Source organism: Delphinapterus leucas, chromosome 1, assembly GCF_059928025.1.
Source record: "Delphinapterus leucas isolate spDelLeu-1000000601 "Yukka" chromosome 1, BTC_Dleu_Yukka2, whole genome shotgun sequence".
Lineage (NCBI taxonomy): Eukaryota > Metazoa > Chordata > Mammalia > Artiodactyla > Monodontidae > Delphinapterus > Delphinapterus leucas.
The window spans coordinates 102,055,303-102,080,896 of record NC_143129.1 but is presented as its reverse complement, the minus strand read 5'-3'; the positions used below and the strand labels follow the sequence as shown (position 1 = coordinate 102,080,896).

Here is a 25,594-nt window from a genome sequence, read left to right as displayed (position 1 = left end):
CTAAGCTCAGGAAACACTCCTCAGTAGTTTGCTTCCAAGAAGCAAAAAAAATCTGCCATGATAAAAGGTAGATACTGCCATACTCCTTAGTGAATTGGTGTGTGTGGATTTCTGAAATTTTATTCATATATTTAAAAATTCACCAAATTTTTATTTTAAAATTTAATGTATTTAGAAACATTCTTTAATCTAGTTTCAATTTTAGAACAATGTTAGGAATGAAAAGTCAGTCTTGTATGTGGACAGCGTTTTATATCTATAGTGGCTATCTATATCCGTATCATATCTATCTCTACATCTATATCTATATATCTGTATCCATACAGGCTGTCTCAGAAATTATATCTAAAGGTATTTCTTTTTCTCTTTTGCTTTATTTGGAAAATATTGAAAAATGAGCAAAAAGTAAAAGAAAAACAAAATTTCTTATTTGAAAGTAGGGTAGGATATTATATTTAAAATAAAGAAAGCCCCTCAACCATTCATTTCTACCCTATGCTGTTAACATTTGGGCACTTCTTCTCCTGACTTCTAAAGATGCTCTTGTTAACACAGTGTAGTCATGTGCTGCATGCTGTCTTTTATGATAGCAACTTTAAAGGTTCCTTTTCAGAATTACTCTATCTTTGTTCTGCTTTGAGCTATATTTGTATTTATTTATTTTCAGATCATTTATTTTTTACAAAAGCAAACAAAGCACATTGTTTTTAAAAAGAGTAAAAAAGTGTAGACATTATGTAGTAGAAAGCAAAATTTTCCTTTGTCACTGTTCTTCGGGGTAACTCATTAATATTTTGGCATATAGTCTTCTAAATAACTGTGAACTGTGAATTGTAACCTTTTTCCCTTCTGTTTTTGTTTTTTAATAACAGGGTCACACTTTCCACACTCTGTCACTTATATTATTCATTCACTAATGCTTTATTTCATGGCTACTCTTCCCTGTCACCACATGTGAGTCCATCCCAGGCTTTTTACTGACTACGTAATATTTCACGGAATAGATCTACTGTAATAAGCTGTTGTCCATTAGGGTGTCTCCATTATTTTGCTATTAGAAATAACATTGTAACAAGCATGTTTGTATCTTGTACACAAGCGTGTATTTCTGTAGTGTAATACCTAGGTGTGGATTTGCTTGGTTGGAGGGATTGCATATGTAAAGCTTTGCTGTAATTTAAAGGATAAACTCTTCTTCAAGACTTTCAACAATTTTTAACTGTAAACAATAAAGTTCTGATTTGAGAATAAACATGGTTTAAAAGGAAAGACGGATTCCTGTTTAAAAGGAAAGATGGATTCCTTTCCTGAGGGCTCAATGAGACAGTACATTTCAGGGAGGGTTATTTGTTTTTCTCCTCATGTTTTAACCTGGATTTTCTGTGATATGTAGAACCTTTGAGAGAAAGTATTACTCGGTCTCCCTGCTGCTTTACAAAAGAAATCTATGTTCTTATTGGTGGCATCTCCCTGATAATGCTATTATTTCATTGCATGTTGGTATTCCTTGTGATGAACAATAATGTTTTTGGTTGAATTCTAATCTGTACAGTATGGTATAGTACAGAACAAAAACTGTTCTGTGGGGTAATTTATCTTAAAAGAAATACATGAAGGTGACTCGATCAATAAAAATAGTAGCCCCAGATTGTCATTTTACTTACACATTTAAGTTCTTTTCTTATAACCTTGAAAACAGTTGTAAATATGTCTTGTTTGAATAAAGGAAAGCTTATAGATGAACGTCAAATACATTTTCTTTTTCCAAAAGGATCACCTAATTGAGGCTATAAACCTTATTTTTAGGTTATAAGAGTGGGTTTGTAAAGTTATATGTTCATGGCTTTTCATGATACCACATACAATTAGGTGTTTGGTACTTTTTTAAGGTACTATCTCCAGCTAACTTAAGTTTATTCACCTACATCTTTGAGTCCATTTCACTCCAGCTATTTTTACAGATGTATCAAATTGCTATTTGAGAACTATATTACAGATTTCAAATTCATGTTTAAAAGACAAATTGGCTCACTGTCTTTATGGCTGTGGAATTTGTCTTAAACACTGGGAACCTTAATAGTCAACCCATTTAGGGCTATATAGACATATATTGGAAGAAGGGTTTTGTATTTAATATATAACTTTATTTATTTATTTTTTGAATTTTATTTTATTTTCTTATACAGCAGGTTCTTATTAGTTGTCCATTTTATAATCCCAATCGCCCAATTCAGCACACCACCATCCCCACCCTCCCTGCGGCTTTCCCCCCTTGGTTGTTCTCTACATCTGTGTCTCAATTTCTGCCCTGCAAACCAGTTCATCTGTACAACTTTAAATAATTTATTTTGGCATTCAGAAAATGACTTTATTTTTCTTTAAGACTTCATAATCTTTCTAGTCTGATCTGCAAATGTCTATCTGCTATTCTTTTTGTCTATAAGATATACTTTTGAGGAGGTGATACTCACTTATTTCAAAGATTATTTTGTTTTTTTCTCCTTTTTACAGGAAACAGGCATCATTGTGGGTCCAAGGAGACATTTTCCGATCCAAACTGAAAAATAGACCATCCAGTGAAGGAAGTATTAATAAAATCCTTTCTAGCTTGGATGATATGTCTATTGGTGGAAACTTATCTAAAATACAAAACGTGGAGAGATTTGGAGAGGTGAGTTTTTTCCAGGAGGATTTTCGTGTCTCCTTAAGACTAATGTTCTGCATTTCTTTGTTTCCCAATTGAACACATATAACATAGCCACATCTCTTCTCTGAATGCTGCAGTACTAAATTTTTAGGCATGGAGTCAACACCTATAAAGCAATAATAAAAGCAAAGAAAGCAATTATCCTTAAAAAGAAAAAAGCTGTAATTTAAGGAGTACAATTATAAAGGAGTCTACTCTGGTTTGGAAAATACAAAAAAGAAATAGAAAAGCAAACTTTCTCTTTTAAAATGGAAATAGGTATCAACAAGAAAAATCTTAATGGAACAGTTGGATATTACATACCACAAGTGGTACATTGAAGCCTCAAATTCATGATTTCTAAAGTAAGTCCAGAGTTGAAAACATAATCAGGGGCAACCTTTTTTTTTTTTTAATTGAGACTCCATTATAAACAAACCACTTTAAACAATTGACATACATCGTCTGATTTAATCTCCATAACTACCTGGTGAGTTAGTCAATATTATCTCTATTTTATAATAAGGAAATTGAATATTAGAGAAGTTCTCAGTGTCAGAAACATGATTCAGTCCATGTCTATCTGATTTCAAACCCATATTTTTTTCTATTACACTTGCTACCTCAATAAAAATGGTAGTGATTCACTAAGAATTAAGATCATGGGCATTTTTGGAGGTAGAAGCAACCTTGAAATAATTTGTTCTAGTTTCCTCTCTTGTGTGGATCAGAAACCCGGGTCGCACAAAATTTTTTACTTGCCCAAGGTTACAGAGTTTTCAAGTAGTGGGGCCACCTTAAGAGCTGGTAGTCTGACTCCTAGTTTAGCTCTGTCTACCACAATATGCCTGAGGTGAAGCTAAGCACCTAGTTTATATTTATATTTTTATGTCACTAAAGGGGCAAAAAAGCTATTAAAATATTTAAGTAGCAAGTGTAGGTTTACATTCAATTAGGCAGTGACCCATTAGACATGGACAAGGACCTTGAACAAGCTTAGCCCTCAAGGATGGAAAGAATGCATCATAGCTCTGTTAGGTCAACAATTGGCATCCCAAACAGATTTTTTTTCACCAGGAAAGATAACAAGAGTGCTCGGAGATAGGGAATGTTTTCTTCAAGAGGAAGGATGGGGACTGCTGGAGGAACTGAGTTTTCAACCCTGTGGTATGTTCTCCAGGACAGCCACTGATGAAGTGGCTAAGTTTACTGGTTTGAGTCATCTGTCCTGACCAAGCATAAATCTTATTAGCCAAGGTCGTGTTGATGTTCAGAGCCCTTGTAGACCTTTTCTTGTCTCTGTGTTATGGTTTGGCCTTTTCAAAGCAAACAAAAAGGATCTGGACTGACATTTTAATGAGATAATGTAGCTAAACAAGAACACTTTGTTGCTCTGGTCAGCATTTCCTCCCCAGGTTTGAGTTCAAGTAAATAAGGCTTTTGAGTTATGACCTCTGAAGAGGCACATGTGAAACCCATCCATCTATCTGAGAAATATATTTATCTTGCAGGAACATAATGCTTTTTATATCATAATCTGTATTAAACTAACATCTGGTAGTTAGAACATTTCATTCTCATACTTTTTTAGATCCCAGTTTGTTGAACTTGAGACTGATTAACATTTATTTATCACTGGAAGGGTGATGAATGCAATATGATTGAAATTTAAAATAAGTCAGTTTGAAATATGAGCATATATTCAGATGTTGGCTGTTTTACCTCGTTCCTATTTCCCACCCCCCAAATTAATTACTTAGCTCTCATTCAGAAGTGCTATTATTTTTGAAATTAGAGGACAGAAATGAAAGAGTTCAGAAATACTAGAGAATGATGGTGTGGTTAAGATTGTAGACAGTGACATATCTATGGGTTTTGGACGGCTTTATAGTTAGATGATGCTTTGTGCAAGTACCTCTTCTGATTCTGAGCCTTTTTATTGCTATGCTTATCTGGTGCTGTCTCCATGAATATGGGGAGTTAGTTTACTCAAGTGAGTGTAACAGAGTTAGTGATTGCTTTATCATTCTTGTGAATTCCAGTTGGGGAAATACGTCAAGAATGCTGCAAGGGTTTTAATGTTTCAAGTTCTATACCAATGTTCAGGATAGAAGCCCATGGAAATCCTGGATTTATTTAGTTTATATACAGAGAAAGTGCAAAAAGCCAGTGTTCTTCTAGAGGTAGTTTTTTTTTTTTAAGTCAAAAGCAGAGATAGCAAATTATTTTTTGATTTCTATGCCTATAGGAATTTTCCTGTGATTGGTTATTAGGAAGCTTGGGAAGCTCCGTAGTTACCTGATTTGGGGAGCTTGAATGTATAGTTTTTCAGTGCTTACGGGGTGGGTAAAAGGAAAATAATCAAAAGTATGAACCAGAATGATTCAGGCCATAGTAATGGAGTAGGTTGTGGCTTTAATGAATTCTCTTCGCCCACTTAGAGTTATGAGAAATCTTTTAAAAATAGAGGCTTTTCCTTTATTGAACCTGGTCTTCAGTGCTGGGCTAGGAACTATGAAATGTACATAGCCCATCCTGTGGGTCTGGAGGGGGCTCCCTGCTTCACGGCCCTGCCTTGCACTGTCCTTTTCCTCCATGGTCCTTACCTTGCCTTCCTTGCTGGGCAATACGCTTTGTAAGGATGGAGGCTTCTATCTGCCCTCATCATAAGTCTATTCCTAGCCCACAGGGCCTTCGTAAATATTACCTGAATGAGTGAAGACTGACAGTTTCACAGAAAACAAACAAGAATACAGACATGAAACTGGTAGTAATCCAAGCTATCCAAGGGTAGCATATGCTCAAATATAAAATAGTACCAGCAATAAGTGCTCATTTTGACATTGAGTGGCCTTAGGATCCATTCTGTATTGGGGTTATTAAAAAATGGCTTTAAGTGGAATCTAATGCACTTTATTTAAAGTGCCAGATGTATAAGGAGTTAAATGAGGAGCTTACAGGGCAACAACAACAACCTAAATGGCACCTACTATGTGCCCGGCACTGTCCTAAGCACTTTATTACATGGATTAATTTTAGGCCCTAGAAGAGCTGTATGAAATAGGCACCTTTACAAGGTCCATTTCACAGATGACATAACTGAGGTGGAGGAAGCTAAGCTGCCTGCCCAAGGTCACAAAGTACAGAGCGGAGTTGTCATTTGAACCCAGGCACTCTGGCTCCGCAGTCGGCCCCTGACCGTGAGGCCTCTCACAGTGCTATGCTGCCTCTCCACTGGGTCCTCTTTGTGGCTCTAGTACATTTGCATACAGTCATTTTGGACATAACCTTAGCCAGCGTGTCCTCATAAATTTCTCGTGGAACTGCAATTGCTTTTATCTTCTTCCTACTCTAGGGTGATAGTCCAGTATTAGCACACCAGTCAGCGTGTGCTCTTGAGTTAGAGATATTAATTCGATACAGGTGCTGCTGACGTTTAGCCATGAGTTACCATGATTTATAAAACCCTTTGCCCATGAGCAGGGTACATCTTTAAAAAAATCTATGAAGTAAAAATTAAATCTCTAAGGCCCTACTTTTAAGCACCTTTCTTTCCACTCTTAGGCCCACTAAGGCATTCCAGGTCCAATCTGAAAGCCGCAGGGATCCACCAGAGGCTATCAGTAAGGGGAGTGACAGTACACAGATTCACCCTTTGAGGAGCTCACCCTGGCTGTGCTGTGGAAGGGGTGCTGGTGTCTGTGTGTGGCCCGGGGTTGGGAGGCCAGGGAGTTGGTCATGAGGCAGTGGTCCAGGTGACAGAGGTCTGAACCAGTGGCAGGGAAAAGGAAGAGGAGACGAATCTGGGGAGCTCTGATAAATCCAGACTTTTTATTGATCAGAAACAATTTATGAAGGTGACCTCTTTGCCTTTCTCCAACTTTTACATCTCATAGGTTTAACATCTGAGAGATGAAAAGAATTTTAGAGATGACCCAGTCATTTTTCCTTGCCAAATCATTTAAATCTGCTAAAAATTCCATTTTTGTCTTTTTCTTTCAGTCCTTAGACTTCTATTTTTACTTGTTTCTATTTCAAACTCTGCTTTTATGTCATTTTTCTATTATAACTCTTCCATCTTTATTCCATAGTGTGCTATATTTCATCTAAAATATCTTTTCTTAATGGCATACACAATGGCCTCCCTAGTAGTTTTCTCTGTTACCATTTTATTAATGGTGACATTAATAAATAAATTTATTAATGTGTTGGTCAGTAATTTATCCAACTGAAATCTATGGGCACAATTTAATTTATTTGATTTTGGTTTTCATCTTGTCTGCATGTAGAGAACAACTGGTGGAATAAAATACATCTTCATATTTTATGCTATTTGTTCTTTAGCTAGACCATCACCTATAAATAACAATATCTTTAAAAATTCTCCTTCTTTATGTGTTTTAGTTGGCTCTATTTTCCTGTCTTTATGTAGGGCAGGCTTGTATCCAGAAGAAAACGCACTGATGCTCAGACCCTCCAGAGGGCGACAGGGGGTCTGAGAACAGGCCCCCGTCCTTGGGGGAGCCAAGATATCAGGGTCTTCCCTGAACTAGGCTTCTTCACCATTGCCAGCAATCGTGTGGCTTTGTTTCAGGGGATCTGCTGCTTCCAGAGTAGCTGAGAGCAAGAGGGGGGCTACACTGGGACTCTGGGGAAAGGGGCTGGAGCCCAAGAGCACACGGAGGCCTGGGTTAAATTCTCAGCATTTATCGTTTGTGACTTTGTTCATCATTAGTCATCATGAGGAATGAATTTGGTAAAAAGGATGCGGTATAACAGTACCTGATGAGAAACATCTTCAAACTGCCCTCGGTCCCCCAGTTCTTGGGATTGATTTATGCCTCATGACAAATGGAACTCTATTTTCTAATATACTTTTCCCCACGCAGGCACTTGTGACCTAGTATATATTATAAGTGCCCTAATAAATACAGGGGTTGGTTATATTCCTGTCTGCATGACTTATTCAGGATTCCAGGAGACCAAAGTCCTCTTCTATATAGTTTTTTTTTCTTTTTATAAAAATATTTTTTATTGAAGTATAGTTGATTTGCAATGTTGTGTTATTTCTGCTGTACAGAAAAGTGATTCAGTTATATATATATACATTCTTTTTTTAATATTCTTTTCTATTATGGTTTATCATAGGATATTGAATATAGTTCCCTGTGCTATACAGTAGAACCTCGTTGTTTATCCATTCTATATATAAAAGCTTGCATCTGCTAACCCCAACTTCCCATTCCATCCCTCCCCCAACCCCCTCCCACTTGGCAACCACCAGTCTGTTCTCTATGTCTGTGAGTCTGTTTCTATTTCATAGATAGGTTCATTTGTGTCACATTTTAGATTCCACACATAAGTGATATCCTATGGTATTTGTCTTTCTCTTTCTGACTTCATTTAGTGTGATAATCTCTAGTTGCTGCAAATGGCATTATTTTGTTCTTTTTTATGACTGAGTAGTATTCCATTGTATATATGTACCACATTTTCTTTATTCATTCATCTGTTGATGGACATCTAGGTTGTTTCCATGTCTTAGGTATTGTGAATAGTGCTACTGTGAACATAGGGGTGCATGTATCTTTTTGAATTATAGTTTTGTTGATATATGCCCAGGAGTGGGATCGCTGGATCATATGGTAATTCTATTTTTAGTTTTCTGAGGAACCTCCATACTGTTTTGCACAGTGGCTGCACCAACTTACATTCCCACCAACCGTGTAGGAGGGTTCCCTTTTCTCCACATCCTCTCTAGCATTTGTTATTTGTAGACTTTTTAATGATGGTCATTCTGACCAGTGTGAGGTGGAACCTCATTGTAGTTTTGATTTGCATTTCTCTAATAATTAGTGATGTTGAGCACCTTTTCCTGTGCCTATTGGCCATCTGTATTTCTTCTTTGGAGAAATGTGTATTTAGGTCTTCTGCCCATTTTTTGATTGGGTTGTTTGTTTTTTTGTTGTTGAGTTGTATGAGCTGTGTATTTTGGAAATTAAGCCCATGTTGGTTCATCATTTGCAAATGTTTTCTCCCATTCTGTAGGTTGTCTTTTCTTTTTATGGTTTCCTTTGCTGTGCAAAAGCTTGTAAGTTTGATTAGGTCCCACTTGTTTATTTTTGTTTTTATTTCTGTTGCCTTGGGAGACTGATCTAAGAAAACATTGGTATGATTTCTGTCAGAGAATGTTTTGCCTGTGATCTCTTCTAGGAGTTTTATGGTGCCCTGTCTTATGTTTAAGTCTTTAAGCCATTTTGAGTTTATTTTTGTGTGTGGTGAGAGGGTGTGTTCATTGATTTACATGCGGCTATCCAACTTTTCCAACACCACTTGCTGAAGAGACTGTCTCTTTCCCATTGTATATTCTTGCCTCCTTTGTCAAAGATTAATTGACCGTAGGTGTGTGGGGCTTTTTGTTTCTTAATTTTGTAATTTGTGTTTTGAATAACATTGTATATAACTGTTTTTGTCAAGAGTTTGAAGGCTGTTAATCATTCACTAAGAATTTTATAACTCATATATTTTATATTCTTAGTCCTAAAAATGGCTAAAACTTCTTACAGTAGCCACAGAAATAAAATAAGGGGAGATAGGTTGAGACAAAAAAGCCCATGATTTATATTTTAGCAGATATTTTTCAGACCTGTACTGTGTGTCCAGATCTTTTCCCCTCCCTCCTCCTTCCCCAGGTCCTGAGTACCAGGCAGTTTCTCCTACCTTAATCCAATCTGTCCTCTCTCACCAGACCGCTGCTGTGCCCCCCGCCCCCAGTCTTGATCTTTCTGAGTTATTCTCCTCACATTAATCAACTGGGAGGAAATATTTACAACACATTCAAATGAAAGTTTTTTTTATTTTAATGTAAAGAGCTCTTAAGAAATCAATGTGCTGCTTCCCTGGTGGCTCAGTGGTTAAGAATCCACCTACCAATGCAGGGGACATGGGTTTGAGCCCTGGTCCGGGAAGATCCCACATGCCGTGGAGCAAGTAAGCCCGTGTGCCACAACTACTGAGCTTGTGCTCTAGAGCCCACGAGCCACAACTACTGAGCCCACACACCTAGAGCCTGTGTTCCACAAGAGAAGCTACCGCAATGAGAAGACCGCGCACCACAACGAAGAGTAGCCCCTGCTTGCGTCAACTAGAGAAAGCCCGTGCACTGCAATGAAGACCCAATGCACCCAAAAATAAATAAAGAAAATAAATAAATTTATAAAAAAAAATCAATGTGAAGACTCCATGTACACAAATAAAACAAAATGGGGGCCCTTATGGTTGGTAAATATAAAAAAATGTGCTACTTCTCTAGGAATGAAAGAAACACAGATGCTATTTATGCCTATCAACTTGTATGAGGTTAAAGAAATGTATGCAGTATTAGCAAGGGTTTGGGGATTACAAAGCTCTTAAACATTGCTAGTTGGAGTTTAAAATGGTGTAGCCTTTCTGGAGGGCGGTTTGATAACATGTAGCAGGAGACTTTAATCTAGCAATTCCACTTCTATGCACTTATCTTAAGGCAATAATAATAGGACAGTGTTCAGAAACCATGTGTTTGTAGAAGGATGTTTGTTGGAACTGTTTATAGTGATGAAAGACAGCAAACAGCCTGACTTAGGGCAAAATATATAAAATTTGATACATCTCAACAATGGAATTTTATGGAGCAATAAAACATGATAATGTAGAAGATTTTTAAAATTTACCCTGAAACACTTCTGTAGTATATTTAAGTGAAAAAGTAGGTTACAAAGCAGCATGTATAATTCAACCTCCTTTTGAGAGGAAGAAATGTGTTGGTGGGGTATGTATAGATAGCACAGGGGAAAGTCTGGAAGACTATATGACAGAATGCTAATGTGTTTTACTTTGATGGTAAGTATGTAGGTGGCTTTAATATTTTTTTAATCTCTTTTCTGTAGTTTGTTGTTACCTATGACAAACAAGTATTATATGGTAAAATATATATTTTTTTTCTTTGGAAAAGACATGGTTTCCTTCTCCAGAGGTTGAGAGCTGGGACTTAATATATAATGTTTTCATTTTCTTTGAGAGCCAGTGTACCTAAGTAAACTCCTTAGGGAGCTTAAGAAAAAATATATTAATTCTGGGTAGTTAGGTACATGACTGGATGTTACATCATTTTGTTGTTTTCTACGTGTTTGAAATGTATTATAATTTAAAATTTTTTCACCTTTAAGATTTACAATAAAGTGGGAGAAATAAACACATGTAAAGTAACTATAATATAAATATACTGTTACTTTATTTAACTGTATATTTTAAAATTAATTTTTATTTTAGAAAATAATATATGACCACAGTTTTAGAAATAGCAAAAGTACTGAATTCTAATAAAAAATCAGTTCCCTATCCCACCTTTCTGTATCCCCAGACCCATTCTCAAACGGGAGAAACCTGTAAGCAAATTAACTGCCAAATTTCTAAATATCTTTTTTTTTTTTTTTGCGGTACGCGGGCCTCTCACTGTTGTGGCCTCTCCCGTTGCGGAGCACAGGCTCCGGATGCACAGGCTCAGCGGCCATGGCTCACGGGCTTAGCCGCTCCGTGGCATGTGGGATCTTCCCGGACGGGGGCACGAACCCGTGTCCCCTGCATCGGCAGGCGGACTCTCAACCACTGCGCCACCAGGGAAGCCCTAAATATCTTGCTATAATGCTACTTTTAAAAGCTTATCAATTTCGGACATTTTTCTATTGCCTCCTGGTTATGGTAGATAGGATTAGTTCTCCTACCTTGCTATCACCTCTACTTCCCCTAGCCTCCCAATATAGCTATATTATAATTTTTGGTTAAACCCAAATAGTGTATACATTATCACAAATATTGCTCACAGTTGAGCTTAGTAGCCCACTATGACTGATTTCTTTGTTGAAGCTCCTTTTTTCCCCCTAGAGTTATTTGCTCTTTTTATTTGTGTAGTTTTCTGTATATCTGGGAAAAGAGAATGCTACTCTCCCCTCCTCCCCAAATTGTGCCAAGCAATTAAAATTTTTTTCAAAATCTCAACACAGCAAAAAAATCTTACCAAGTCCGTTGTTTTCCTGAAGACACTTCTGCCTTCCAACCTGGACTAATTGTTCTACAGCCCAAATATAGAGTTCTGACCCAAGGCCTTCTCTTCACACTTCTCAGTTGGATCCCTAATTTTCCTGGATCTCATGTTGTCTTCTTTCCTTCTCCTGAAGCATATCCTATAATCGTTTTCGCAGAAAGATTGTCAGGGAGGTAAATTTTTGTACTTCTGTTCTACTTTTACACTTGACAGATAGGTTGAATATTGCAATTTCAAGTTGAGAATTACTTTTCCTTAGAATTTCGAAGGCATTTTAGAGCTGAGAACACAAAGATCCTCCTAGTTGAATAGACAAACGTGCTTTCCTGGCTTTCTCACTAAGGCACTCATTAGACAGTGAAACTGATTGTGGTGTGGATCCGGTCCGACCTTCAAGAAGCTCTCCTTGCCAATCTTATGAAGGCTTATATACTTCTTGATACCCCCTCGTATTTTGGAGCCTCTTGGCTATGTGCTTGTCCTTCTGTCAGGCACATGTAACTGCTACCAACCCAGCATGTTGGGTGCTAGATGAAGCTAAGCTCAGCTTCTCAGGTGTTACTATCCTGCTTGCAAGCCTAGCCTTCAGGCGTGCCTGATTTCTGTTCCTGCAGGCTTCCTTGGGTGGTAGTAGATTTCCCCCCACTGGGATTGTATGGACAAAGATGAATAATATAATTGATTCCTCGGGACTTTATAGGTGGGCATCTCTTAATAACTCTAAGAGAACCCCCTGACTTTGAGGTTCCATGATCCTGTGACTGTTAAATTGGAGTTCTTTGCCAACATGGCCCTTCCTGTGATCTTGGTTTGGCTTGCTTCACTTGTACTCATTCTTTAAGACTCAGCTAAGGGATTGTCTCCTCTGGGAAGCTTTCATCTTCATTTCTTTTCCTTTCCTATTAGCTGTGTATTTTGTATGTCTTTTTTTTTTTTTTTAAATCAGAGCTGTAGTGGTGGGGTGTGGTCTTTTTACCCAGGATATGCCTGCTGAGCCCCAGATGAATCCATGGACCCCAAAATAGATGGCAAGGAACAAAAAAGTGTTTTGATTCAGGAATGGCTGTCAAAAATGACGAAAATGTCACTGAGGGAAGTGCGTTTTTGTACATTCTTCATCAAATAAGACTTCTAGCTTTAAAGAAGAGAGGAGACTCTTATGGCTAGAAATGATCTTAGCAAATTCAAACCTTTTGATTTATTTTCAGGTGAGGAAAAATACAATCTTTATGGTGGAATGTTAGTGTGCCGTGGCATATATTTTAGAAAGAACATTGTATCTGAGGACAAGAAATCTGATTTTAAAATCATAGCTCTGTCATGAAGAGTTTAGGGGAGCTTAGGCAATAGTCTTATCTTCCACAAGCACCTCCTTTTTTCATCTTTAAATTAAGGGTAATGGTGCCCTCCCCACCACCGCTCCCTGGGTTGTGAGAATTAAATGTGACCTGGTATGCAAAAAAGACCTGGTGTGGTACTTATATATATTTTTCCAACTACAAGACTTGTTTCAGCAGGAAACACACTTTCCCAGTCTAGTAAGCTTGGAAAAATCTTGAGTGCTTTTAATAGTGTTAAATGATGTTAATAAGTTACTGTATAGATATCCTAAATTGTTTTATCTTTCACTTATGTAAACAAGCTATGGAATTTGCAGTGATGGGTGCTGGTAGCTTCTGGAAAAATATTTGTACTGTATCTATTGAGCCAACCTATGTCTAAGCTATATTCAAAAGCATAATTTTGTCTGCAAGAAAGTCTCCATGGTTGTGGTCCATTGTAACAGAGCTCCCTTTAATAAAGTCTACCACATCCATACCCATGCTTCTTTGATTTGGAATTTGACCAGTATATTTAATTGGTGATTAGTCCAGCGTTCTTTAGTATATATGTGGCCAATGCTGAATTCATAGTGCGTTAAAACTATTTAAGATAATTTGTATAAAACATATCCATATACCGAGATAATCTATAAACTGTTAAGAAATCTATATAAAGTAGAATTACTCATAATGACCTTTCTGTGGAACATGAATTTTTTTCCAGAATAATTTAGAAGAGGATGAAGATGTGGAAATGAAAAATAATATAACCCAGGGAGACAAACTACGTGCCTTAAAAAGTCAGAGACAGCCACGCTCCTCACCATCGTGTGCATTTAGGTAGATCTATTTGAAACTTCTAAATTTATATTGTACCTCCATTTGTGGATAGAATATTTAATCTTCTCTTTTGAATATCATTCTACAAGTACTATGTTTACCTCTCATTTTTTGGCTTATTACTATTTTGTGTCATTCTTTTATTATTTTATCACCGCGGGGAGTAGCTAGATTTTCGAAGCTTATTGAAAGCAGCTGCTGCATCTTAATCTCTGGAATTCCACCTTAAACTGCTAAGCAGTTGGTTGTCTTCAGGACGCTTCAAAATTCCACTTGGAATGGACTCTTCTCCTGTGAATGGGTTTCCTGTCCTCTGGTGAATTCTCACAGATGTGCCAAGCATTTGTATTTAATCTAGAGTGTGCAGATAAGTATAGTATGCCCAGCTTTTGTTATATCCTAACTCCTTAGCCTTACTTTCTATTTTTGAGAATTAAATAAGCAATTCTTGCCTGTAAAGTTATAAACCATCTTGGTTTGGAGGTCTGAAATTACTCATCAGAATCAATTGATGGGACTTAACTTCTGACCACAACCTTTGAAATCTTCTGATAATTCAGATTAAGTGAAAAAAAAAGACTTCAGAATCAATGTAGGTACAAAAATCTGTAAATATCAAGATTCTTTATTGTAATGTAAGGAATGGCAAGTCCACAAATGAATATAACCAGAAGTGGCTACTTTCCTTTGGTTTTTAAGTGAGAGAAATGCATAGCAAGAGAGATGTTTTGCTAGTATGATAAATGTCAAACAGACTTCTCACAGGGAATTTAGTTTTATGTATTATCTGGGAGGATTATAACACTTAAGTCAGGTTGGGTCTGGTCATACCATTATCTGTGCTTTGGGTACTGGTTTCCTGCCCTGAAAAATGAAGGTTCGTATAGCTCAAAGTTGAGGTGATTGTTTTCTATAGTAAAATGGAAAGGTGGGATAGCAAGTTTGGTACTTAGTAATAATCACCAACTACCACTAGGAAGTTGAGGAAATGTACCATTTACTGAGCAGCTGCTATGGGCCAGGAATCTTGTTAGGTGCCTAGTTTGGACATGAGGATTAACCGAGTTAACACAAAAGGTGTGCACCATTACCCACATTTGTGTTGGTTGCTTGAGGTCAGAGAGGTTAAATCACTCCCTAGCTGTTATTCAAGCCCAGCACTGTTCAAAGTTCATGCTCTTTTCACTATATATATTGTCTAAGTCAGTGGAAGTTTCTTCAAGATCAGTTTACATTACCAATTTTTTTTTTTTTTTTTTTTTGCGGTACGTGGGCCTCTCACTGTTGTGGCCTCTCCTGTTGCGGAGCACAGGCTCCGAACGCGCAGGCTCAGCGGCCATGGCTCACGGGCCCAGCCACTCCGTGGCATGTGGGATCTTCCCGGACCGGGACACGAACCCACGTCCCCTGCATCGGCAGGTGGACTCTCAACCACTGCGCCACCAGGGAAGCCCACCAATCTTTTTTTTTTTTTTTAATTCACCATTTTTTGTTTGAAACTCTAAGAAATTGCATCATATTGATTAAAATTAACTTCATACAGATTTATGTTTGATTTTTAAGAAATCATAGGGGGAGGAAAGGGTAAGTTGGGGTGTAACTTGACAAATAAAAAGGCGAAAGAAGCCAAAGAATCTTCACTACACAAAACTTTAGAAGGTTCGTTCCAACATGGTGTTTTTCTTTTTCTTTTTATCCTCAGAAATATTCTCATTTTTTGGAATTTAGTTTTTCTTAAAAGCATCATGGCACCATGATCAAACATTTTTAACCTGAGTAGATGCAATACCACCTTCTGATGAAAAAGCATTTTGCTGTAAATGAAATTCAAGAGGAAACAAAATGACTAAAATAGATTTCCTGCTGGTTCTAGGATTTATTTTATAAAGTGAATAAATACTAATATCCATTTGCAAGGTTTATCCCTCTTGCCCATTTAATAATTTTGCTGGTCTGACTCCAGATGATGTGACTTTTGGTCTTGGCTTAAATGTGTGACCCTGGTGTTGTGTGAACATTTGTCTTTGGTTTCTGTAGGTTGGAGGATATGAAAGGGCATCCAAGAGCAGTGTCCCAGCCTTCCAGGTACTGTCAACCAGGTTGAATTTCCAGTAGCTTATAAACAAATGCTACCCTTTAGATACATTTCCCAACCCTTAAGCCCATAGAAATAAACTGCCCACAGCTTTTCACTTTTAAAATTCCTTCCTTTCTGTTCTAGATTGTTACAATATGCTTTGTATTTAATGCTCACCATGCAAAAATGTTATTTTCCTGAGGTGTCTACAGGGCCGTATGGCTGTGGGAATGATGCCAATGTACTTGGTGTGCCCAGTGCATGGTGGGATCTCTAATAAACTACAGTGGCTCTGCAACATGCCTTTCAAGCCAGTGATAGATTTTGCCTTGAATTTTTAACATTTCTGTTATTCTTCTTTCCTCCTATTTTTGCACGTATTTGTTCCCTTCCTTTGTTTTCTAGTTTTATTTCCTTCCCTATTCTCCATTTGAGGAGGAAACATTAGTGTTTTTCTCTGGAAAAATGTTCCCTGAACACTCCCTGGTGGTCTAAGTGATACCAGGATCCAGGGTAGGTCTTAGTGAGGGCTGTAGAAATGTTTGCCCAAAACTGTCATCAACAGATGGGGAAAAAAAGCTGATTCACTCCTCAGCTCTGTTCTTATTCAGCTCTAGGTTTTAGGGTTGTTTAGTGAAGGCAGCTCTGAGATGGCCCAGACTTCTCCAGAAGCTTGAGCTGCTTCCTTGTACAACTTTTCCTGTTCTTGATTTAGAGGCAAACCATGTTGTAAGCTGCTGTTTGGAGGGACGATGATGAAGAAAAGAGTCTACAAGTAAATCAGCTTTTCTATAGCAGATAGGAAAACAGTGTCCAGCTACATTAAAAGATTTGTCCAGGACAAAACACATTTGGTATTAAAACCATGGCTGGGCCCTGGTAGTCCAGATTTGAGTCACTTTTCCCTTTTCGTTCACTCAGCAAATATTTCCTGAACACCTACTCTGAGTCTGGCACTGTGCTAGTCTGGGAATTGAAATGAGAAGCAGTTCTTTGCTCGTAATGGAGCTAATTTCGAGGGAAGTAGACGATATTAGACAATGAAATGTGGTACAAGAGCTGTGATTTACTATGAGAATATATGATGAAACTTGATGCTTACCCCGCCTGGGAATTCAGTGAAGGCTTGCTGTAAGAGGTAACAGCTGATTGGACCATTAAAGGATAAGCAATGGGAGTGAGTCAGATGGAGGTGGAAGAAAAAGGTGTGTGTGGAGGTGAGGTAAGGACAGGAGAAGATGCCTTGGCAGGAAAAATAGCGTATGCAAACTGGACAGAGGTGTGGACGCCGTCTATCCAGGCATCTCAGGGCATTTTCTGTAGCTGGAGAAGAGGTGTCTGGTGGGAAAATGTGGAGAATTGGCAAATGCCAGATTTTGGAGGGTTTTAGAAGCCAAGCCAAGAAGTTTAGGCTTTCTGGGCACTGAAGAAAAATTAGATGGTTTAAACAGTGAAGCGACATGATTAGCTATTTTAGATTTTGTTGGAGGCTATTCGGAATGTGAGTTTTAAGGAACCAGATTAAAAGGTGCTGCTAGGTGTCAAGGATAAGAAATAATGATGGCCTCTCCTAGGGCAGTTGCAGAGTGGAAAGGTAAGGATAGATTTGAAATATAGAGAGGTAGAATCTCAGGACTTGGAAGGAATGAATGCCAGTGTCAAGGAAGGGAAGTGATCAAGGATGGCAGGATGGTAGTTACCCCCAGGACTTTGGATCCTGGATTTGAATCCCAGCTTTGCCTCTCGCTCGCTGAGTGACTTTGGACGAGGAGCTTTTCCTTTGTGCCTCCATTTGCTCACTTGCAAAGTGCAGTCTTCGCTACCTCGTGGGGTTGCTGTGAGGAGAAGCTGAGTTAATGTCCGTCAGGTTCTTAGATGAGCGCTCAGCACAGAGTGAGGGCTGCGTCCGTGTTGGCTACTGTTACTAGGACCTGCCATGATCTCTTTAACGTTTATTAGTTTATCTTGTCCTAGTCTATTGCTGAATGTTAAGATAACACAGCTTTTGTGTGACGCTTTGCCCATTTTTCTCCACAAAGATTGAGTTCTTCCCCACAAGGATCTGCATCTGCTTTGAAGACCTCAAAAGTGGCTTTGTCCCCTTCGGTGATGGCCAAGAGGATAAACAGAGGCTCTTTGTCCTCAGGCACCAGTGTAAGAAGGTAATTTTTCTCTCCTCCTTCTGAGGCACTGGCAGGAGGTAAAGGAAGGCAGCAGCAGACAATGAGTTTGGCTGAAGTTTGTGAGAGGAGGGGACTGGGGGAAGGGGAGAAACCACAAAAAGCACTGCGACCCTCTAGGCTTCTGTTCCTGTCTTGAATTGTGGGGACATGGCCATGGAGGGAATGCTGTACGGCATCCCTTTCCAGAGCTTGCCCAACATGATCCAGGGAACAGAGCTCAGTGGCGCAGACTAATAATATACGACATAGTCATTTCTCCCCTGATGTGTATGGGCCGAACTAAAATGGGTAGGGATGTTTGATGTAGTCATATGATTGAATATATAGAAGTTAAATCTTGTACTTAGGTCTGCTTTGTACTCTCCCCTTATATAGTCCTTTTCATTTACTTCCTGCCACAGGGCAAGTAGAAACCCGCACATATTCTATTTCAGGATCTCTGGTCAAACTGTTCTAGCCAGCTTCTTGAGTCCTAACTACTTTTGACAGAGGAACTTACCATGTGTAACTAAAGGCCACATATTATAATATCACCAAGAGCAATTCTGTCACCAGTTGCGTTGATCAGAACTGTCTTCATCCCATTCCCCTAATGTCGTAATCATGTGTTTTAGAAACGTGAACCCTGTGTGAGTATACATGGCTGTCTATGTTCCCCCCCTGCCCCACCTGTGTTTTTCGTTCAGCTTTTCCATGAACTCCCGGCTAGCCAGTTCTCTAGGGAACTTGAACGCTGCAGCAGACGATCCAGAGAACAAAAAGACTGCCTCACCCTCCAAGGTGGGTTTCGTAGGCAACCCGTTCACCAGCCTCTTGAATGGCAGCTCCCAGCTGCCTGCCAGAAATTACCCTGAGCTCAACAACAACCAGTACAGCAGAAGCAACAGCAGCAGTGGGAGTGCCCTGAACAGTCAGCCAGGCCCTCACAGCGCCAAGACCGAGGATCACGCCACCGCCCTGCGGCCCTCCTACACCGGCCTTTCTTCTTCCTCAGCGAGATTCCTGAGCCGATCAATCCCTGTAAGTTCACAGACACCACCTCTTGGCCCTCAGAACCCTGAACACAACTTTTGTGCCTTGCCTTCCCAGCCGAGGCCGCCACCAAAGAAATTTAATTGCGCCAAGGAAGCCTTCTGATCGATGCCTTCCCTCTGTGCTTTGTGAAACTGTCTCTGCACGTACATTCTGCTGGCTCTTCTTCAAGTAAATGCCAAGTGTCGACCCAGTTTTCTTCCTTCCTTCTTTTTCTTCTCCTTTTCCCACTCCTTTTAAAGTGATTTCTCTAGGAAGGGTAGCAGCTTTCATTCCCTTCATCATGGACACCGTTGTCTTCAGTTACTTTTCACTGAAGTTTCGAATCACTCAGCAAAGTCAGGGGTCGAGTCATACGACAGACAGCATCTGCTTTGGTTGTAGTGGCTTTTTTTTATCCTGGCTTTTTCTACATCATTTATCAGTGGATGAATTTGGAGTATTTAAATGTGGAAGGTGTTGAATGAACAGTGTCTTCTCAGAACTAACCATCAAGCCCTTGACTAGGTCACCTGCAGGGAGCTGACCCAGAATTATTAAATGGCAAATGGAGGGTGCTTATATGGCAGGTTTATGGTAGGTACTCGGGATGTAGGGGACGGGAAGGCAGGGTAACAGGAAGACGTTTAAAATTAGCTGTCACTCTTCTAGAGACAGGATGGAAGATCTCCAAACACATTTTACCCATGAGCTCTTCATTTTGGTTACCAAGCCCCCTTTGTGACCAGTAATCCCTATTAGGGTAAAATCTTGTTGGTCCACCCCCCCCCCCGCCGTGAATCACTTTAATCACATATTTTGATTGCCTCAAAGGGAATTGAGATCTATGGGAATGTGAGTTTTGATGTGAGAGAACAAGGACAAGATAGGAAGGAGAAGTAGAAATAGATGCCACAGATCAAGGCAATGTCAGTCAATGTTAAAATGCAACATTGACTCCACTCAGGCACAAGCAAGCCCCAGGTGTTCTGGGAAGGCTGTGGTCTGGCACCCCTTCATGTCCGCTGTTCTTCAAACACTTCCTCAGCCATTATCCTGGAAGAAGCGGGTCTCTGCAGGGGAGGGGAGGGGAGGAGAAGTGCGGGTGGCAGTGTGCCTCTCACCGCCTCTCAGCAAATCCATACCCCACGGTAAAAGCTAATGGGACCCACTTTCCCTAGAAGGCAGTTTAGAAACCACCTTGTGAATGTGAAGATGCAGCGTGTGTGTGTGTGTGTGTGTGTGTGTGTGCGTGTGTGTGTGTGTGTTGGTTGGACTCATTACTACTCCCATCCCTACCTCAGGCCTCTTTCAAAGTTTTTTTTCCACTCTATCCACACACAGTCCTTTCTGGCACATATGATTTCCCCCAATCTGATTTTATTCCCAGTGATGTTTCTCAACATTATTTTAGATTCCTGTAGAGACTATAGCCTAGGCCCACTCTATCCCTTAATTTGACTCTAATCCCACTAAGTTATGGGTACATATGTATCAGTAAAACTTAAATCCTAGTAACTGGGATTAGATGGAAAATGAAGTGTATTTATTATACATTTTTATAACTAGTTTTACAAGTCATTATACTTCACAGCAGGAATTGAGTTCAGTCAATATTTTCATATACTGATTGTGGGTCAGCCTCTTTTTTAGACCAGAGTACAGGTCTCTCCATTTTCAGAAAAAGTGTTATATATATAGGTAGATAATTATATGAATACCTTGTAGATTTCATGGCTAAAGGTTTTGTGTAATCCACATTTATAGCTCAATACCAGAAGGATTGGTAGCTTGATAAGAATGACATTCTACTTGTTCTGGATCTCAGTTTTCCTCTTTGCTAGTGGCAGCATGGGAGCTTCCTTTAGACGATTGTTAGTCCCCTAGCCACCATGTTTATATAACTTGATTTTGGTTTCCTTCCACATTTTCCCTCTCCTGGCCTGAATACAGTGATTTTCCAATAATTAAATTTAAAGTAATACTCTGTGTGGGCAGCTGCTGCTTCTTGCCCTTCTCCTTCTTAAATTTGTCATCTTATTGTAAAGAAAAGCATTTATAAATAGAATTGCCATCAAGACAACATTTTCCTCCCTCTCACCCTCCCAGGAAGTAAGAATAGCCAGGTGTCTTGTAGCCGATTTTCCCTCCTTCATCTTTGCCTAGACAACGTCTGTGAGAGGGAGGGTTCCAAGTCCTACCCCTGCTGGCTCGCTGGCAGAAGGTCTAAATTAAGATGGAAACTCCCATTTTATGGGGAATAAAGTAGGAGGTTGGGAGTTTTTTCCTTTATCGGTTCAATGAAGCTTTTCTGATTGTTACAGGTTTCTTGTCTAAATAAGATGGTCCTTTTTTCCCAATGCTTCTGAAGATGTGAGACATATGATCCTTGAAGAACTAGGAATAAATCACTCAACAAAAATGTTTTTAAATCCTTAGGTAGGAAATGAAGTCTAGATGGCAATATCCTCCTCGCACCTTTAAGAAAGACCCAGAAACTCCTAGGGGACGGGGGTTGCTGGGTGTTTAGAGGGCGTCTAATATTTTAAAAGCTGCAATTAGCATCTCTTCTGAAAGCTGCAATTGCTTCTCACTTTGTGCAGCAGTTCAGCCCCCAGAAAAATGTGGAAATGATTTCCTTGTTCTGTCATTAAATGCTTTAACACAGATAACAAGAACAGATGTTAAGGAATCCTTATGGTTGTGACAGAATTCTGAGAAGCAGATTTTATTTTTAATTGGACTGTTCTGTTAGTCTTGAGGTTTCTACTGACCAGTGCAATGCACCAGGTTTCATTTTGGCCGACCCACCTACTGTAAAAAATCAGTTTTCCCTCCCTGACGTTCAGAGGCGTTTTCAAATCTTAAGAGATGAGGGACGTGTGATTACAGCGTGGGTGGGGTGGAAGTATTTTATTAAATTGAAATTACTTGCGGTATCTGTCTTGAATACTTGCTCTGTGTTATTTTTAAGAGACTTACCACTGAATTGCTATTCATCGGCATTGTCCTTACCTGACCCTGCAAGTCTGGGTTAGGTCACAATGCTTCCCGCATAAGCTCTTCTACACCCTGCCTTGGTCTTAATTGCAATACTCAGATTCTCGCTCTGCATTTTAATCAGCTGTTCACTAGTCTGTATCTTCTGCTAGACTGTAAGTGCTGTGGCGGCAGGGCCAGTGTCTGTTTTTCACGGTTGTATGCTCTGTGCCTTGCATGTAGTAGGCATTCATTAAGTATTTCTTGAATGGGTATATTATGGATGGCTGGGTATTTAAATGAATGAATGTGGTAAGAATTATTGCTTCCATTTTAAAGGTAAATAACTTGAGGGTTTGAGAGTTTAAATATTTTGCCTTAGATTGTACCACAAATATGTAGCAGAGCCATAATTTGTACCTGGGTCAGTTTGACTCCAAGAAAGCATATTCTTTTGATTACATCATGTCATAGATATGCTGTGATATGTGTTTAAAATAGAGGGATATCTAAAGGATATGCCTTTTTTTCCAAGAAGGGTTAGGGAAAGCTATGAAGAAGGCATAACATTTTAGTTGGGCTTTGGAGGATGAATAGGAGCCTTCTAGAAATCTAGTGATGAAAATAGGAAGACGGAGAATGGTCATTTCAGACAATGGGAGCTACAAGAACAGAGGTACAGCCTTAGTACTATAGTTAAGTTCTTAGTTTCTAAAGACGAGTAGACCTGGGTTCAAATCCTGTCTCTACCATTTCCTTGTGGTGAGTACTTTGGCAAGTTATTTAACCTCTCCGAGCCTCAGGAGATGGGAATAATAATTTTCAGGAGCATATTTAGGTTTTGTGCACCTGAAACTTATACAGTTTGGTGAGATCTGTTTAAGATAAAGAGTACAAACTATTTTTGTAAATTGTATACAAACATATGACTGTGTGCTTTGAAAGGGGTTTGTGTGACTGTGAGGCCTTAAAGCTTATGTGGTAATGATAATAATCTTTGTAATAGGGTGGTTGTGATGATTCATTGAGATAAATCATATGAAATAGTTTACACAGTGCCTGTAGATAATGCTCAATAATTTTAGCTATTATTGTTTTAAGAGCAGTGAGTATTCCAGTGTAGCTAAAGCCAGGGGTGGTTACCTAAAGATAAGGCTGGAAAATTAAGCTGAAGCCAAACTGGGAGGTGCAGTGTGAGCTACTGGAATCTTGTCAGCAGGAGTGGCTTGATCAGATCTGATTTGATGAAGATAATCCTGGCATTCATGGGGATGGGAGCTCTTGCTAGAAACCCTGAAGGCAGGAGACCAGTTTGAGCCCTGTCTGCTGTCTCCCAACCCTACCTCAGCAGGTTTCTTTCGGTAAATTCTATGCTTTTCAACAATTACGCTGTGTTTCAATGCACATACGTAGTAGTATAGATACTATTAAATAATCATATATGACCAATAGCTCTAACATATTTTTACTATGAAATTTTAAATGATATATTTATTTTTATAAATGGAAACTTAGCTATTGAAAAAAAATTATGGTCCTTAGAAAACATATTTTTTACAACATTTGACATGAGGAGTTGTAAAATAATGTGCTTTGTTATAAAAATACACATATATAGTCAGGTTGGCTACAAAGAATTTTTTGTGACTTCTGTGTCAGAAATTAATCTTTGCTTGATGGGAACAGCCTTTTATAACAAGCTTTTATCGTATTGACCCGTAGGGAATATAAGCATAAATAAGATAAGCAGTCCTGTAATAAGGTTCTTCTGAAAGCTTCTTCGGGTATCACCTATTAAAATCTTTTTTGTGACTTTTAAAATTGTTAAGTAGTAGCTTATACTAAGCTTTGTTATTCACTCATATATTGATCTTCAAACATTTTCAAGAATATTCTCTTAGTGATGTTGCAGGTTATGTCAGTGATGCCATTCATTGTCTCTTGGAATTTTCCCATTCTTCTCTATTCTGCTGCTTTCTCATCTTCTTTGTTGTGTTAGCCTTGTTGATAATCTTCTTAACTCAGTCTTAATTCATACATTAAACTGGGGTCACAAACTCTTTCTGTAAAGGACCAGAGAGTAAATTTTTGGCTCTGTGTCCCAACTCTTTTATATATGTGTATGGAGGGTGTGGCTGTGTTCCAATGAAGCTTTATTTACAGAAACAGGTGGTGAGCTGGATTTGTCCCCTGGGCTGTAGTTTGCCGATCCCAGCTTGAGAGCATAGCCAGGTAATAGATACTGATCTCATCGTCATTTGAAAGTGACCAGTGATCCCCTAATGCTAGAACATTGATCCTGAATTCCTTTGCTGAGCTTTCAGGCTCTCTGTCCTTTGTTCTCCTTATTGTATCTTTGTACCAGCTTTCCGCTGCTTGACCCTGAGTGTGGTCTCCTCCCCTACCTCTTGGCCTTTGGGAAGCTCTTTCTTGGAAGCCCCCTTCCTTCTTCACTAATTTCTCATTATGAGAAGACATATTATCTTCCATATACGCTCTGAAACGCTTCTCAAGAAATCGAACCCACCAAACGTTTTACTTTTTAACCTCTGTTTCTATTCATGATGACTATTTACTACTTTATCAATATGTAGTGTTGCTTTGCATACACAAGCATCTGTATTTGTTTACATATTGTCTATACATGCAAGACTTTATACATGCAATTTTTATTTGCAAGTCTCCAAATTTTAAACTTTCTTTGTGTAGACATTTTATAAAATTCTTTTCTATTTTATGGTTTCTAATGCAGTTCTAAACACAGAAAAGTATTAAAAATACTCATTTGGTTTAAAGTTGAAAGGAAGATTGAAATGAAATATTGTGTACTACTTTAATGTTCTCCTTATGCCACCGCTGAAATCGCCTTAAATGCAGTTCCCTGTCCCAGTGGTCGTTACCATTTTTATACTCAGCTGGTTAGTCTGCTCTTTGGTTGTGAAGACTCTGTGGATGAGTTTCCACCTCAGATTTGACCAGTGTCAGAACAACCTGGGTAGCCTATGAATAGGTTAAGTTCTGTGTTCTAGCATTAGGGGGAAAATATATATATTTTAAGGTATTATTTGTTCTTAAAGTAGGAATTGGAATAAGATCAAATTATTAGATCCAGCTTTCTGAAATAACCAGTTTGATGAAAATCTGAGCAATTGGTGTGTGCATTAAAGCATGCTTCATTTTTACTTCGGAGTAATGTTAGTGTGACAGTGATGAACTACTTATTGATTGTTTGAACATCCATACCCAATAAAATGCGCCTACTTTCCAATGCTATGTAATAGCTTTTCCTGATTTAACGTCATGTCTTTTCACTCTGCCTGTTCTACATTTAAAAAACTATCATCTTGTCCTGATAAAGGATTAAATATCATTTAATATATAGGGTTAGTACTAGCTTTCTAACCTTGCTGTATGTTC

General features: G+C 38.8%; 1 protein-coding gene across 6 annotated transcripts in view; it reads left to right on the top strand.

Moving 5' to 3' along the window:
- Positions 1 to 25,594, top strand: part of CDC14A (cell division cycle 14A) — a 184,039-nt gene that overhangs the window by 144,367 nt on the left and 14,078 nt on the right. For 5 of the 6 annotated variants that reach the window (XM_089923118.1, XM_022584224.2, XM_022584230.3 and 2 more), the window contains 5 exons: positions 2,512 to 2,671; positions 13,812 to 13,927; positions 15,965 to 16,012; positions 18,044 to 18,166; positions 18,874 to 24,584. In XM_089923118.1, the coding sequence (XP_089779244.1) occupies positions 2,512 to 2,671; positions 13,812 to 13,927; positions 15,965 to 16,012; positions 18,044 to 18,166; positions 18,874 to 19,324 (898 nt within the window). In that variant the 3' untranslated portion in view covers positions 19,325 to 24,584. Of the gene's footprint in view, positions 1 to 2,511; positions 2,672 to 13,811; positions 13,928 to 15,964; positions 16,013 to 18,043; positions 18,167 to 18,873; positions 24,585 to 25,594 lie in introns of those variants that run through there. The other variant, XM_022584226.2, reaches the window with a different exon arrangement.